The sequence below is a fragment of the Leuciscus leuciscus genome, assembly GCF_965113295.1.
Source record: "Leuciscus leuciscus genome assembly, chromosome: 23".
NCBI classification, from domain to species: domain Eukaryota; kingdom Metazoa; phylum Chordata; class Actinopteri; order Cypriniformes; family Leuciscidae; genus Leuciscus; species Leuciscus leuciscus.
Genome location: NC_138747.1, coordinates 461,551 through 479,068, shown reverse-complemented (window position 1 = coordinate 479,068; position 17,518 = coordinate 461,551). Strand labels below are relative to the sequence as shown.

The window sequence follows — 17,518 nt, the reverse complement described above, 5'->3', positions numbered from 1 at the left end:
ATTAACTGTTTTACTGTAAGCGTTTGTGGTTGTGAATACAGTTTTACACAGTCCGACAAACCTATAACTCGACCTTTGACCTGTTTATAGGCCTATTCTAAAGCCATGATTGGCTGGCGTTCAGTAAAGCGATGAGTGTGTGTGTGTGTGTGTGTGTGTGTGTGTGTGTGTGTGTGTGTGTGTGTGTGTGTGTGTGTGTGTGTGTGTGTGTGTGTGTGTGTGTGTGTGTGTGTGTGTGTGTGTGTGTTGTGGTTTGCAAAAAGTGTTTTATGAAATTGAAAACTGAGTCGAAGGCCGAGAATTAGTGTGTGTTTTTGCAGATTTGTGTGTGTATGTTTCTGTTGTTCGAGTGTCAGGTTTCAGAAATTGTGTGACAAGTGAGGATTGTGTGTGTAAGAGACATTAACCCGAACCGCATCATCAGTGTTCAGATCTTCTCTTCCACAGATCTCTGAAGAACATTTATAACATCAGACGCAAATCAACATTCACAGACGCTTCTTAAACTGGACAATCATCTTTCCTACAGAGAGAATCACGTTAACAACCTGTTCTGTGCAAAACACTGGGATTCTCGTCATCAAAAGCAAACATCCTTCTATTAAAGTTCCTCCTCAGAGAATCAAACTGGCAATTCGGTGCGTTCGTGTCAAACTGGAGCCGTAAATTATGATGTTTAAATATAAAGATCCAACGATAAGATTTAATTGCTTTCATGCCCTGAAACGAAAACACATTTAACCAGCGTCTGAAGCAGAGAGAGTTTCTCCAGAGGTGCTTTTCTCCCAGCGAGAGAGAGAGTGTTTCAGCAGGAGCGGGATGAGGCGGGATGAGGCGGGTGGAGTCCGGCAACATGAGCAAACCCGGCTATTAAACATCACTCAGAATCACTGCGGCTTCGGTTTAATATAGTCAGACCCTCAGAGACTAAACCAGGAATAAATTACAGTTCTTTACAGAACAATCCTCACTTCCACACGGCAGACTAGCACTTTCTTCCTCAGGATTTTGTCTCGTTTCCACTCCAGTGCAACCAGCATATCAACACTCTCAGGATACGAAAGATATAAGAAGCAAAATAAGAACTAATATCTGTCAGGGTTAGAACTATACTTTTAATTCAAAGGGAAAGCGAAGTTATTTTACTGACCCCACTGGAAGATATTTGTTCGTTTTAAGCACAAACTCAAGTTTCTAAGAAGGCATCGATTTTGCATCTCCTGTAAACGTCTCTTGATTTAATAATTGTTTGATTTTTTGTATTTGTATTCTGCACTGAAACGGTCACAGTCTCTAAAATAAAGCTCCTTTATTATTGACATCGATGTTTCCATGAAGAGCCTTTAACATCCATGAATCTTTCCAGTCCACAAAAGCTTCTTTATAGTGGAAAATCTTTAGATTATTAGTTTCTTTTAGGAACTGAAGACTGGAAGGCTCTGTGGTATCACTGCAAAAACCCTTTATTTTTAACAGTGTAAAAGATATTTGTTAGTTCATTAGAGTAGAGACGGTGCACATGATCCAGCTCGGGTCCAGAGGCGTTCCTCTGAGTGTTGAGACGGAAGGTCTCTGGGTTCGTTCTCGTCGCTGATGAAGACGACGGTTCATGTGTTTAATCAGTCAGTCATTACAGGGCAGATCCCGACACGCTTCCTCTCAACATCAGGATATTCCTCGGCACGTGCTGAGTGTTATGACTGCGCTCAGGAAGAAGAACAGAAGCGGCTGATTTCAGTGAAAACACACGCGCTGATGAGAGAAAGTTGATCAGATATGAGAACTGGACTGAGAGTGGCTGTATATTAACTAAATTAATAACTTTCTTACAACAGAAATGAAGCATCACTGAACTTACTGAAGCTGGACTGTGACGCTATTTTCTTCTGGGAACAAACTTTGTTGCATTATTTTCCTGTTATCTCTGTAAATCTGTATTGTAAAAAGCGCAGTATAAATACAGCTGACTCGACTCGAGACAGAAGCTGAAGCGCAGGACAGAAGTGCCAGAAAAACACACTGAGGTTTGTGTAAAGACTGAGCAAGCCTGTGTTTCTCAGGTTATTTACAGCTCAGACTCTGTGGCTTTAGAGATCGTGTTGAGTTTACTCTACAGCAAGAGGAAGGCAGGAGACACTACAAAAATACACTTGGAGAACGTTTTGCATACATTTCTATTAATTCAATTCAATTCACATTTATTTGTACAGCGCTTTTCATAATACACATCGTTTCACAACAGCTTTACGGAAAACGCATGAGTCCACATTACAGTTTACAGTGATCTGTTATCAGAGGAGACTGTCTAAGTTATGCATTTCAGAAATGTACATATACTAATCACAGTTAGCTAAACATGTATTAATTTAAACAATATAATAATAATAAATTATTATGGTTAACAAAAGTTATGAAAACTTTATTAATGTATGTCCTTTGAACGTTTCAGTTTTTAAAAACTTTTTTCTTGGTTATGTGAACGTTTAAGGAAACATTAACATTGTATCGTTCTTCAAACAGAAGCTGTATTAACGAACGCTCTATTAACGAACGCTCTATGAACGTCACTGGAAGAACGTTTGTTCATAACTTGACAGAACGTTCCCTGTTCGCTGAGATATTCTGAGATATTCTGTGATATTCTGTGATATTCTGAGATATTCTGTGATATTCTGAGATATTCTGAGATATTCTGAGATATTCTGTGATATTATATGATATTTTGAGATATTCTGAGATATTCTGTGAGATATTTTGAGATATTCTGTGATATTCTGAGATATTCTGTGATATTCTGATATTTTGAGATATTCTGAGATATTCTGTGAGATATTTTGAGATATTCTGAGATATTCTGTGATATTATATGATATTTTGAGATATTCTGTGATATTCAGAGATATATGATATTCTGTGATATTCTGAGATATTTTGAGATATTCTGAGATATTCTGTGATATTATATGATATTTTGAGATATTCTGAGATATATGATATTTTGAGATATTCTGTGATATTCTGAGATATTCTGTGATATTATATGATATTTTGAGATATTCTGTGAGATATTTTGAGATATTCTGAGATATTCTGTGATATTATATGATATTTTGAGATATTCTGAGATATTTTGTGAGATATTTTGAGATATTCTGAGATATTCTGAGATATTATATGATATTCTGTGATATTCTGAGATATTTTGAGATATTCTGAGATATTCTGTGATATTATATGATATTTTGAGATATTCTGAGATATATGATATTTTGAGATATTCTGTGATATTCTGAGATATTCTGTGATATTATATGATATTTTGAGATATTCTGTGAGATATTTTGAGATATTCTGAGATATTCTGTGATATTATATGATATTTTGAGATATTCTGAGATATTTTGTGAGATATTTTGAGATATTCTGAGATATTCTGTGATATTATATGATATTTTGAGATATTCTGAGATTTTCTGTGAGATATTTTGAGATATTCTGTGATATTCTGAGATATTCTGAGATATTCTGTGATATGATATTTTGAGATATTCTGTGATATTCTGTGAGATATTCTGAGATATTCTGTGAGATATTTTGAGATATTCTGTGATATTCTGTGATATTCTGAGATATTCTGAGATATTCTGAGATATTATATGATATTTTGAGATATTCTGAGATATTCTGTGAGATATTTTGAGATATTCTGTGATATTCTGAGATATTCTGTGATATTATATGATATTCTGAGATATTCTGTGATATTATATGATATTTTGAGATATTCTGAGATATTCTGAGATATTCTGTGATATTATATGATATTTTGAGATATTCTGTGAGATATTTTGAGATATTCTGTGATATTCTGAGATATTCTGTGAGATATTCTGAGATATTCTGTGATATGATATTTTGAGATATTCTGTGATATTCTGTGAGATATTCTGAGATATTTTGAGATATTCTGTGATATTCTGAGATATTCTGAGATATTATATGATATTTTGAGATATTCTGTGATATTCTGAGATATTCTGAGATATTATATGATATTTTGAGATATTCTGAGATATTCTGTGAGATATTTTGAGATATTCTGTGATATTCTGAGATATTCTGTGATATTATATGATATTCTGAGATATTCTGTGATATTATATGATATTTTGAGATATTCTGAGATATTCTGAGATATTCTGTGAGATATTCTGTGATATTATATGATATTTTGAGATATTCCGAGATATTCTGTGATATTCTGAGATATCATATGATATTATGTGATATTCTGAGATATTATATGATATTCTGTGATATTCTGTGATATTTTGAGATATTCTGAGATATTCTGTGATATTATATGATATTTTGAGATATTCTGAGATATTATATGATATTCTGTGATATTCTGTGAGATATTCTGAGATATTCTGAGATATTATATGATATTTTGAGATATTCTGAGATATTCTGAGATATTCTGTGATATTATATGATATTTTGAGATATTCTGTGAGATATTTTGAGATATTCTGTGATATTCTGAGATATTCTGTGAGATATTCTGAGATATTCTGTGATATGATATTTTGAGATATTCTGTGATATTCTGTGAGATATTCTGAGATATTTTGAGATATTCTGTGATATTCTGAGATATTCTGAGATATTATATGATATTTTGAGATATTCTGAGATATTCTGTGAGATATTTTGAGATATTCTGTGATATTCTGAGATATTCTGTGATATTATATGATATTCTGAGATATTCTGTGATATTATATGATATTTTGAGATATTCTGAGATATTCTGTGAGATATTCTGTGATATTATATGATATTTTGAGATATTCCGAGATATTCTGTGATATTCTGAGATATTATATGATATTATGTGATATTCTGAGATATTATATGATATTCTGTGATATTCTGTGATATTTTGAGATATTCTGAGATATTCTGTGATATTATATGATATTTTGAGATATTCTGAGATATTATATGATATTCTGTGATATTCTGTGAGATATTCTGAGATATTCTGAGATATTATATGATATTTTGAGATATTCTGAGATATTCTGAGATATTCTGAGAGATATTTTGAGATATTCTGAGATATTCTGTGATATTATATGATATTCTGAGATATTCTGAGATATTCTGTGAGATATTTTGAGATATTCTGTGATATTCTATGATATTTTGAGATATTCTGAGATATTTGTGATATTCTATGATATTTTGAGATATTCTGAGATATTCTGTGAGATATTTTGAGATATTCTGTGATATTTTATTATATTTTGAGATATTCTGTGATATTCTGAGATATTCTGTGAGATATTCTGAGATATTCTGTGATATGATATTTTGAGATATTCTGTGATATTCTGTGAGATATTCTGAGATATTTTGAGATATTCTGTGATATTCTGAGATATTCTGAGATATTCTGAGATATTCTGAGATATTATATGATATTTTGAGATATTCTGAGATATTCTGTGAGATATTTTGAGATATTCTGTGATATTCTGAGATATTCTGTGATATTATATGATATTCTGAGATATTCTGTGATATTATATGATATTTTGAGATATTCTGAGATATTCTGTGAGATATTCTGTGATATTATATGATATTTTGAGATATTCCGAGATATTCTGTGATATTCTGAGATATTATATGATATTATGTGATATTCTGAGATATTATATGATATTCTGTGATATTCTGTGATATTTTGAGATATTCTGAGATATTCTGTGATATTATATGATATTTTGAGATATTCTGAGATATTATATGATATTCTGTGATATTCATGAGATATTCTGAGATATTCTGAGATATTATATGATATTTTGAGATATTTTGAGATATTCTGAGATATTCTGAGATATTCTGAGAGATATTTTGAGATATTCTGAGATATTCTGTGATATTATATGATATTCTGAGATATTCTGAGATATTCTGTGAGATATTTTGAGATATTCTGTGATATTCTATGATATTTTGAGATATTCTGAGATATTTGTGATATTCTATGATATTTTGAGATATTCTGAGATATTCTGTGAGATATTTTGAGATATTCTGTGATATTATATTATATTTTGAGATATTCTGGGATATTCTGAGATATTCTGTGATATATGATATTTTGAGATATTCTGAGATATTCTGTGAGATATTTTGAGATATTCTGAGATATTCTGTGATATTATATGATATTTTGAGATATTCTGAAATATTCTGTGAGATATTCTGTGATATTCTGTGATATTCTGTGATATTCTGGGATATTCTGGGATATTCTGGGATATATTGGGATATATTGGGATATTCTGGGATCCCGCTAGAGAGAAGCCAGGAGACAGACGAGACGCAGCTGATGTTTTTCCACTGGAATCACGTAATTACATGCGATTAGAGGACAAGCTCGTTTTAGCACATGCTGCTATTCCTGAATCTGACATTAATCACACAGTCTATGGAATATTTAAGAGTCTCATGATGGAAGGGTTATTTTCTCCAGTCACGTTTAGAAACGCAGAGTAAAGAGGAGCAGCGGAACAACAGGAGCCTGAAGTCTCACACTGACGCTGATGAAGCAAACAGAAGTCAGCCGTTCTCAGCGAGGGTCGGTGATTTAAGACAACAGTGATGTTCAGGCGGTCTAAGATGGTCACACTGGTGTTGGTGTTCAGCTGCTGGATCATGTCCAAGTCTGGATCATCTGCTAGTTCAGTTCATCAACTGCCTAAACCAACCACTGACCAAGTCGGATCATCCATGTTAAAGTTATAGTAACAGAATAATCCTTTGAACCTGTTTTTTTAGATTAGTCTAGATTAGGCCAAGTTGTAAAAACTGGAGACTAGTCTCACTAGTAAGTCAAATTTTTGCTCACAGCATGTTCGTGAAGTCAATTAAACAAACGCAATCAATGAGGTCATGAACACTAATCAGCACATGAATCAGCACACAAATCAGCACACAAATCATCAGAACATGAATCAGCACATGAATCAGCACACGAATCAGAACACAAATCTACACACAAATCATCAGAACATGAATCAGCACATGAATCAGAACACAAATCATCAGAAAACGAATCAGCAAACGAATCAGAACATGAATCATAAGAACACGAATCAGAACACGAATCATAAGAACACGAATCAGAAAACGAATCAGCACACGAATCAGCACAAGAATCAGAACACGAATCATCAGAACATGAATCAACACACGAATCATCAGAACACGAATCATCAGAACACGAATCATCAGAACACGAATCCGCACACAAATCAGAACATGAATCAACACACGAATCATCAGAACACGATTCCGCACATGAATCAGCACACGAATCATCAGAACACGAATCATCAGAACACGAATCATCAGAACACGAATCATCAGAACACGAATCATCAGAACACGAATCCACACACGAATCATCAGAACACGATTCCGCACATGAATCAGCACACGAATCATCAGAACACGAATCATTAGAACACAAATCATCAGAACACGAATCATCAGAACACAAATCATCAGAACACAAATCATCAGAACCAATGTTGTTTTCGTCAACGATGACGATAACGAAATGATTTTTTTATGACGATAACGCGACGATGACTAGCTAAAAATGGCTCTAATGTGACTAAAACATGACGAGATGTTTTCGAGTTTTCGTTGACGAGACGAGACGGAACGAAAATGATTATAAGTCTGACGTTCACAATGCATGTCATTTCTGCCTAATTTGCGTGAAATCTGTCTGTTTTGAGCTAAAAAAAAAAAAGTATCAGCAATGCTGCCGCTTCCTATCCTTGTTTTGGGTACGCCCACCACCCGGCTGCCGCCATGCCGCGCACCAGATTCCACACAACAACAACACACCTGCGGCTGCGGCTAGTCACTCGCCACACATCTTCGATATGAGGCGCCGGACTGGACAAAAGTGAAACGAACTGCGCGAGAGAGACCGAAAGTGCGCGAGAGAGACCGAGTGTGTCTGCGCGCGAGAGAGACCGAGTGTGCGCGAGAGAGACCGAGTGTGTCTGCGCGCGAGAGAGACCGAGGGCCCTATCTTGCACCCAGCGCAAGTGACTTTGTACACCGACGCATGTATCATTCCTATTTTGCACCCGCGCAAAGCGGACTTTTCCCTCCACAGAAGCACGTCGGTAAGTTAGGAAATACACTTGCGCTCCCTGGGCGGATCAGTGCAAAGAGGAGGCGTGTTCCGGCGCAAACGTTCCTTCATGCTATTTTGCAGGTTTAGAAAACAATTGCGCCACTAACCAGGAAAAAATAGTTTAAAGTCAGTGGTGCGTTGCGCATGTTATTCATATGCTATTTTAAGGGCGCATGCTTGGCCATAATCAATGTAGCGTGTGCACAACGTGCACTTTGATTCTCTCATCTACACAGAAGCAGCAGTTTTCATTTTTGCAAATCATACATTATTACGATAGATAGATAGATAGATAGACAATTTATTATAAAAGCATACATCTAGCTTACACATACGTCGGTCTCCTCGGCTGTGAACCGCTCCTGGCGCGCGCCTGGCAAATCCGCCGTTACAATAGCAATCCGCTATGGAAAAAGCGCGTCTGCTCTTAAAGGGAATGTGAGATGACGCTCTGATTGGTTTATTTCACGTTACGCCCAAACCACACCTATGAATAATGAAGCTACTTCAGACCAACCCATTTTAGATTTGCGCCTGGCGCAAGAGTCATTTATCCCGCCAGGAAAATAGCAACAGCGCCGAGACCCGCCCACAAAGTTACTTGCGCTTTGCGCTTGACACTTGCGTTTCAGATCGTTAAAATAGGGCCCAGAGTGTACGCGAGAGAGACCGTTTAGAGAGACAGAGAGACGCGAGAGAGACCGCATTAGTTTAGTGGGATAATTGGTACTTGTAAAGTAATATATAATTATTATATAACTTAGATTATAACATAAATTATTATATAACTTAGATTATATAATAAAGCCACAATTGCCAAAGTAAGAATGTTTTTATTCCTGGCTTTTTTTTAGTAAAACAGTGATTCCACTGTTACCACTTTATCTGTGTGTAATGTTGTAGTAGCTCAAAGTTTTTTGCTGTTTAAACTGTAAACCATTCCTTTATTACTGTAATTACTAGTGAAAATAGCCAATGTGCTGAAATTTTAGAAGAGCATCAATTCATGGAAAAAATATAACTTGAAATATGGGGATAAAAGGTTTCTGACAATGAAGTAGCCTACAGCTTGGCAGCACTGCATCTCCATCAATGAGAAAGTCTAGTTTATTATGCAAAGGTTTTAAGGTTAACTGTTGTTTTATGAATTGCAACACTTGCTACAACCTGTCAAACCTAAGCCCATTTCCAATACTTTTTAACCTAAATTAATTTGTTAAAGACTACTTTTTTTTTTTTTACTAAAACTGACTAAAACTTCACTAAAACCTTTTTGCGTTTTCGTCGACTAAAACTTGACTAAAACTATCAAGTTTATAAGTGACTAAAATGTGACTAAAACTAAAAAGCATTTTTCGTCCAAAAGACTAAGACTAAGACTAAAACTAAAAGGGCTGCCAAAAACAACACTGATCAGAACACAAATCATCAGAATATAAATCAGAAAATGAATCATCAGAACACGGCAGTTCATGACATACTCACCGATACACGCGTGTGTCCTGCTGTCCTGCTGAAGGGAATCCCAGCATGCCACACGCCACACGACTGCTGCTCTGGTCCCAGCCCCACTCACACACCTGCCTCCATTTCCCAGCATGCTTCACCTCCACCACACCCTCTGTTACCATGGCAGAGTTTCGTGTGGCGGCGAGAACGGGCCGGAGACGTACTTCCTCCAGCTGGACCGATGCAGTGAACTGAGAGAGAAACAGATTTGTTAATTTTTTTTTAAAGGTCCCATGACATGCTACTTTTTGTAGGCTTTAATATAGTCCTTAGTGGTCCCTAGTACTGTATCTGAAATCTCTTTCCAAAAATTCAGCCTTGGTGCAGAATTATAGCCACTACAAGCCAGTCCCAGAATGAGCTTCCTTCAGACGGGCCGTTTCGGTGTCTGTAGCTTTAAATACTAATGAGGAGGAGAAATGCGGCGCAAGGTGGAGGGTGGGTGTGGCCTTGACCATCTTGCGCAACGGTACCGTGGCGTGCATGTTTACGTTGGATATATTGCAATGGCACGAAGACACGCAGTCGATCAAGCATTTCAGTTTGACCCAGAATCTGATCCAGATGGAGAAGCAACGGATGAAGAAGTTGCAACTCAGCGGCTCCAGCAGGACGTTTCCGATACGGTACTTTATTCGGATGGTTTACAGTTATCATCATGTAGCTAACGCTAACCTACTGTTGCCTTTTCATGAGAGATCTGTAACGTCTGTAATATATCTTATTACAATTACATCAAGCTCTGCAATCTTGAAATGCGGATATCGCGCGCGCCATATAACCAACAGGAAAACGGTTATCCAAATAACAAAGAAATGTACAACACTCGCGTTACAGTATGTGTAACTTGATGCTGTCTACCTTTACATTAGCGCAAGTAACTGCATAGCTGCATAGCTAATGTGACAGCCACATTCTACGTGTAAGAAGCTAGGTAACCATAAACAGTAAAGCAACACACTTATATATAATTTGTTGACTTACTTGTCCGACGTTCAGCAAGCCCAGCTCTGTATTGACCATTCGATGTTCATTTGTACATCCAATTATTGAGCAATTATTATGCTTCGCTCGCTCAAAAGCCATGATATCTCTCGTGGACAAACTAAAATCGCGCGCGCGCGTTCTACTTCCTAGCTCATTTTCTCATAGGCGAGAAATATTCTCTGGGCGGGCAAAGCAGAGAAAGGGGAGGTAACATTTCTCCTTATGACGTCATAAGGAGGAGATTCAAGATCAGCCCGGTTGAGCTTCCATTTTCTCAAAGGCAGAGAAAGATAGCAAAAGCTCGATTTACACCGATTAAAATTTTTTGAAACTTGGGGACCATATACAGGCAAGGGGAACTCATATTAATGTTAAAAAACCTCAGAAAGTGGACATTTCATGTCATGGGACCTTTAAGTATTAAATGTATTTTGGTGAGCAGAAGAGACTCTTTCAGAAACAGTAACCCTCATCCTTCCCTCACGGGTCAAAATGACCCGAAGCCCTTAAATTATACTTTTCTTTTTTAATTTTTTTTTTTTTAGAAAGCTTATTTTATTTCATTTTGATAATATTTTTTCTATTTCTTAATGCATTTTTTTTTTTGTGGAGATTTTTATTATTACATTTTTTATTTACATTTAAATTACTAGATTTGATCAATTAATAATAAATAGTAATTTTAGCACATTCCTCACATTTTTTCAATTTAAATTCAAAATAACTCACAATTTCATGCATAACCCTTTCATTTCAGCTCAATATATCTTACATTGGGTGTCTTTGCCGACCTCTTGTGGAAAAAAAATATATAACATGATATTTCATGACTATTTCCGCTGGGTCCTAAAGTCAGTTCTTTTCAGGATGCATTCAGATACACATGTAGACATTATAAAATAATTTTTTGGTAAAGTTTTAGCATTTTTAGGTTTTTCTGTGTACTGAAGCATTCCTCTCATTCCATTCATTCCTAAGGGGGTCAAATTGACCCGCGAGAGAAGTATTTGTTACTTTTTTAAATTTCAACCACAAAACTCCTTGAATCCAGTCAACTTTTTTTGTGTATTCGTGGTTCAAGTGCGACAAAAGTCCTGAGGTCTTGGACCCCTCTGATGAACACTCAATTTAAAAAAAAATTCCGGGTCAAAATGACCCGAGGGAAGGATGAGTTCTGACCTGCTCGTCTGTGTTAGTGAAGTCAAGATCCATCCTGTTACTGTGCTCCGGCTCAGGACTGTGAACCGGCTCTGGTCTCTCAGGAAGTCTGGTGTTCTGACCGCGTGTCACTTCCTGTGTGCGTCTGAACGAGGCCCGGCTGCGCAGGAAGTCTGGCAACTGGTGTCCGCGCGGCAGGCCGTTAGCGGCACTCTCGAGCCCGTTCCTGCGCAGCTGAATCTGGTGTCCGTGGATCTGAGGAGAGGACGGGCCCTGGCTGCTGCGTTGGAGCCCGATCTCGTGGCCACGCTGGCGGGGTGAACTGGCGGGTGAGCTGGCGGGAGCGTTCGAGAGCAGGCTGGAGGGCTGAGGTGGAGAAGCTGGACTTGATTCTTGGTAACGTGGGATGTGACCCTGGTTGGGACGGTCCGGACTGCAAATGACGCCCAGATCTTCAGCGTGAGTGCAGTCGGTCACACCCCAACCGTTAGACCGACAGTCCAACAGTGAGCTCTCGCTGCCCGAACACAAGACATTATCCAGCCAGATCGGACCTGAACAGACGGAGAGCCACTCAAACACTGACAGCAATATAAGCTATACAGAAGACAATAGTGTCATTATTCAGGTCAGTTCAATCCGTTCTATTACATTATAATCAGGGTTTGAAATGATCACCCGCCAACCCACGTAAAAATCAACTGTGGTGGTTAACGCTGTCAAATCACTAGCCAATTTGGCGGGTTACTTATGTTTACTCACTTTGCTGGGGAAGTTCGTGTAAACCAAATCTGCGCAGATTTAGCGCAAATACTCAAATCGTGAGTCATTATGATATATTAAATACACCATATTGCGTAAAATCTGCTCATATCTGGCTTGAACACACACGTCACTACGCAACAAATAACGGCGTGCTTGTTCATTTGCACTGAAGCAAAAGTGAAGATTAAAAAACATTTGGTTAACAGAAAAGACATTTTTAATTTAAAACATCCTACATTTTTTGGATGTTCTTTGTACTGTATTGATCTGTCCACCTAAAATATGTTTTTGTTGAAAAGGATGAGGATGAAAGAGGAAGGGAGGAGATGGCTGGAATGGATAGTAACCACAGAAAGGAAGGAGTGGCAGGAAAAGAACAAAGGAAAACAGGAACCAATCAAAACACAAACTGAAAGTACAAACATGCACTAACACGTGACATTTCCCCGCCCTCGCGGTAGGTGCGTCCTCGCGCCGTAAAACATCCAAAGGGGTGGGCGTCCTGGAGGCTGACGAGGGCGTAGCTGTGGCAGAACGGGACGCCTCCAGGACAGTGGCATCAGTTCAGGGAACCGGCGGCTCGTGAGCCGATAGAGGGAGGAGCCATGGTGGAGAAAGGGCTGAGGACTCCAGGGGGCCGACTGATGGAGCAGGTGGAAGAGGAGACCAGGGTGTAGAAGGAGAGCCGACAAGCCAAGGCGATGCTGAGAATCCGGAGGGACATGGCGATGCAGACGGCTCAGGCGAACACGGCGCAGGCGGGGATCCAGAGGGACGTGGTGCAGCCGGAGCGACAGAGGACCATGGTGGAGCTGGAGCGTCAGAGGACCACGGTGGAGCCGGAGCGACAGAGGACCATGGTGGAGCTGGAGGGAGTGAGGAGCCCAACAGAGCCAGAGGGACGAAGCAAAGCCAGAGGAGTGTAGTCCTGAGGCGAGGGCAGGTCAACAAACGACCAATGCGAAGCCAGAGGGACGAGGGAGCCAGGCGGAGCTGGTGGACTGATGGGCCACGGTGGAGATGAGAGCCAAGGTGGAGTTAATGGACCGACGGGCCGAGGTGGAGATCGGGGATCCACAGACCATGATGGAGCTGGAGACTGGCAGACCCGTGGCGAGCCCACATCACTGGTGTTAGAATGAGGGTAGGCTGAGGGACTACTAGGAAGCAGCGGAGGTGGGGATGAGGAAATGATGGGAGGAGGTGGGAGAGGGAGGCTGGGTGGGAATTTGGAACTGACAGATAGTTCCAGGCAGACAGATAAAACATGTGATGGAGGAAGACAGGGTATTTCAGTGTCGAAGTCTAATAGATCCACTTCCTCTGGACGAGGACAGGGACAGGAGAGTCAAACGCAGCAGCGGCCATCTTAGCTGAGGGCTCTGGCGTGGCGGTGGCCATCTTGACTGAGGGCTCTGGAAGGGCGACCATCTTTGGACAAGACTCTGGAATGGACTCTGAGATGGACCCAACGCTCTCCAGACCCCAAATCAAGATTTCCCTCCGGTCCAGCCCTGTGGTGTCTGGGAGGTTAGTGGGGTGCGGGACAGTCCACGATCTGGAACAGGGTCCTCAGGGTGTTATTTTCGAGGGAGCTGGAAATGGCGAGCCAGAGGAATTCCCTTGAAAATTCTAAAAGGTTGTGGCTCTCCTGAGCCACGGAGATGAACATTACCCGTTCATCCATTTGGGTTGGTCCGATCTTCTGTCACACTGTGGTTTCCTCAGGAACAGACTGAAGACTCCGATTATAGATACAAACTCAAACTTTAATAACAGTACTCTGGAACAAGCTGACAGGCAGGGACAACACATAAACACAACAGGGAGATCGGACAAAGACTGAAGGAAAGGGTGCATCTTAAATAGCAAACAGAAACGAGATAATTAATCATATACAGCTGGGACAAATTAACTCATAATGATAGTAACCATAGAAACAAAGGAGTGGTGGGAAAAGAACAAAGGAAAACCGGAACCAATCAAAACACAAACTGAAAGTCCAAATATGCACTGACATGTGACAGTATGAAATACAAATTGTATATAGCTGTGACGTAGTTTATCTGGTTTATTTCTTTCTTTCTTTTTTTTTTTTTTTGGCTAGTAGAAGTTCTGAGTAGCCAAATTGGCCGGTGAGTGAAAAAGTTAATTTCAAACCCTGATTCGAATGATTTTTTTCCTGGCAATGATGAATCATTCACAACAAGAACAGGAACATGAAAGAAGTCACTCGAACTCTGATCTTACCGCGACCCTCGCCGAACTTTGCGCTGTGAGCCCAGGTGAGTCCCCGGGAAAAGCCCAGTTCTCGACACACCACATTGGCCAGTTTGATGTTGACCTCGTCGTCACACACGGTTCCCCACTCGCCGTTATAAAACACCTCCACGCGACCCTCAAACTTGCTCCTGCCACCCACCAGACGCACCTGGACTCCCGGAGCGGCGAGCCCGAGCGGGGCGAAGACACTGAGGAGCAGCAACTGGAAGAGCATCTCGGATCCCAGCGGATGAGTTCAGAAACCAACCTTCTCCAGCTAATGACCTGCTAGCAGCAATTAAACCAAAGCACAGAGAAGATAAAATACAGCACCCAGAAGTGAAGAGTGCAGCTCCACTGGGGATCTGAGAAACACTGGAAATATGAGCTTCTTCCTCAGTGTGTTTGTCTTGGTTTCCAGCACAAATATCTAAACATCCTTAACCCTCTGGTGATCTTCGGCGCTCTTCCGGAAAAGAAAAAAAATATTTGTAGATTTTTTTTCTTCATCGGAATGATACGAAACTTGGTAAAGGTTTTGCCACTTGCTGTGTGAACACACACACACAAAAAAAAAAAAGGACATGGTTCGAAAAGGTTTAATGGTCCTGAAAACAATAGTCACACTTGTGCTCCTCGCTGTCAAAAATGAGCGCATTGGAAATGAATTGGACACGAAGTTCCTCTAGTGGAAGCGTTTGGTACTGCGGCCGAACAACATCTCACTGAGAGATCATTTATTGAGATATCAAGGTCAAATTTGGAACACAACTTGTTTAGATTTATGGCTTTGATTTTCTCACAGTTTTAGAGTAAATGTTTCATTACAATAAACGTAAATTTTTTAAAACTTTTTTTAAGTTCACTTTTTAAAACTTCTTTCACTTCAGCAATAATCTGCCAAGTGTCGTCTTTGAAGAGATCAAACTTCACTCTGTCACTCTAAAGCGTTCAAGATTTAGCACAGTTTAAGATGGAAATTTACTTTTCAGGTCTAAAAAGTGAATAAATGGATTATAAAAACAGCGGAAATATAATTTTGTTTCGTAAAATCCCCTAAAAATAAAAAATATTAAATAAAAAACATTATCGAACTAAAATATAGTATATTCATTTCATTGAAATAAAATAATACATTTCAGTTTTTGACCGACAGACGAAGAGCACCAGACATACATTTACTGGAGATGCAAGAAAATCAGTCTTGTTACTGAAAAATTAAGTATGTTTAAATATCTGAAACAATCTTGTTTTTCCTTTGAATTAATTTTATTTTAAGACTCCGTTGGCAGATATTTCTTCTTGTTTCAAGCACTTTATTTTGATCAGTATATCAGAAAACAAAACCTATTATCAAAAGTCAGTGTAACTTCTCATGTAAATCTTGATTTGGGAATGTTTGTACTGGAACACAAGGCAGAAATAATGAGGAAGAGCATCATTGCCATTGATGTGAAATCACAGCATGTGTGTGTATTTTAGTGGTCTGAGAGGCCGTCATCGTCACATTTACAGATGTGTGTTGTGTGTTATATATCAGCAACCAGAACAAAACCACAGGCGTATAAACCCACACACATACATTCCACTGAAACACTGATAATTAGCACTGAGAACTGCAGCGCTTCGACTCTAAAGGTCACGGCAGATCGAGAATTAAAGTGATAAAACCTTCTGTCTTCATTTAGAAGATGTTGAGACGTGTCTAATTTATTTATTTATTTTTTCATACGTTGAAAGTTGATTGACATCAATGTTGCTTGATGCCCAATATTCTTCAAATTATCTTTGTGTTCAGCAGAAGAAAGAAAGTCATGAGGAAAGAGTGAATGTTGACAGAATCATAATCTTTGGCTGAACTGTCTCTTCAACTTAAAAAAGAGTGAGAGATTTTGATGCACAAATAGACTATTAATCATAGTGAATCTAATAAAAACTGAGAGACACCGAGAGATGAGAGAAAAGTATCAGAGAAACCAGCTGACAAACACACACAATCAAATAAGGAACCTCATATCTGTGAATCCCTGTGATCATTAGAGGAATGAGAGGCTTTACACTCACCTGTCCGAGCGGCCCGTGTGAGCGGACGAGAGCAGGAGAACGACTGAGAGTGTGTGAGACGGAGAGAGAGAGTTAAACCTCTGACCACAAGCTGCTTCTCTCTCTCTCTCTCTCCCTCTCTCACTCACTTTCTCTTTTTTTCTTCTGGTTTATGTAAAGTCAAGAGATTTTTTTTTCCACTGAATCGTTTCATAAAGTGCACTTTTAAAGAGACACACTCACTCTGAATCTTCCCTCAACTCAACATGCAGCTCCATTTCAGAATTAATTTTGACATATTTTTCACTTACTGAAGACACATTGATGGAGGTCAGAAGATCATAGAGACGTAAAGGTGCAGAACACACCTGGAAAACACCTGGGAAAACACATATGAACATGCTAAAAACACATTGGCATCACACTAGCAACCTTGAGTTAATGTTCTCTCAGAGTTATGAAGAAACGTTCTTCCAGTAAAATTAACAGAACGTTCACTCAAACTTATCTGGTCTTTAATAATGTTCTCAAAACATTAGCACAAAAACATTATTT

The 17,518-nt window shown here is 38.8% G+C and overlaps 1 protein-coding gene across 2 annotated transcripts in view; it reads right to left on the bottom strand.

Moving 5' to 3' along the window:
• The window catches only part of LOC309487867 (lysyl oxidase homolog 4-like), a 40,676-nt gene extending 23,569 nt beyond the window's left edge, over positions 1–17,107 (bottom strand). Inside the window, exons 1-4 of one of the 2 annotated variants that reach the window (XM_082155789.1) lie at positions 16,985–17,107; positions 14,909–15,205; positions 11,915–12,447; positions 9,725–9,939 (exon numbers count right to left, since the gene is read on the bottom strand). In XM_082155789.1, coding sequence (XP_082011915.1) covers positions 9,725–9,939; positions 11,915–12,447; positions 14,909–15,155 — 995 coding nt within the window. In that variant the 5' untranslated portion in view covers positions 15,156–15,205; positions 16,985–17,107. Of the gene's footprint in view, positions 1–9,724; positions 9,940–11,914; positions 12,448–14,908; positions 15,209–16,984 lie in introns of both variants that reach the window. The other variant, XM_082155790.1, reaches the window with a different exon arrangement.
• Positions 17,108–17,518: the final 411 nt, after the last annotated feature.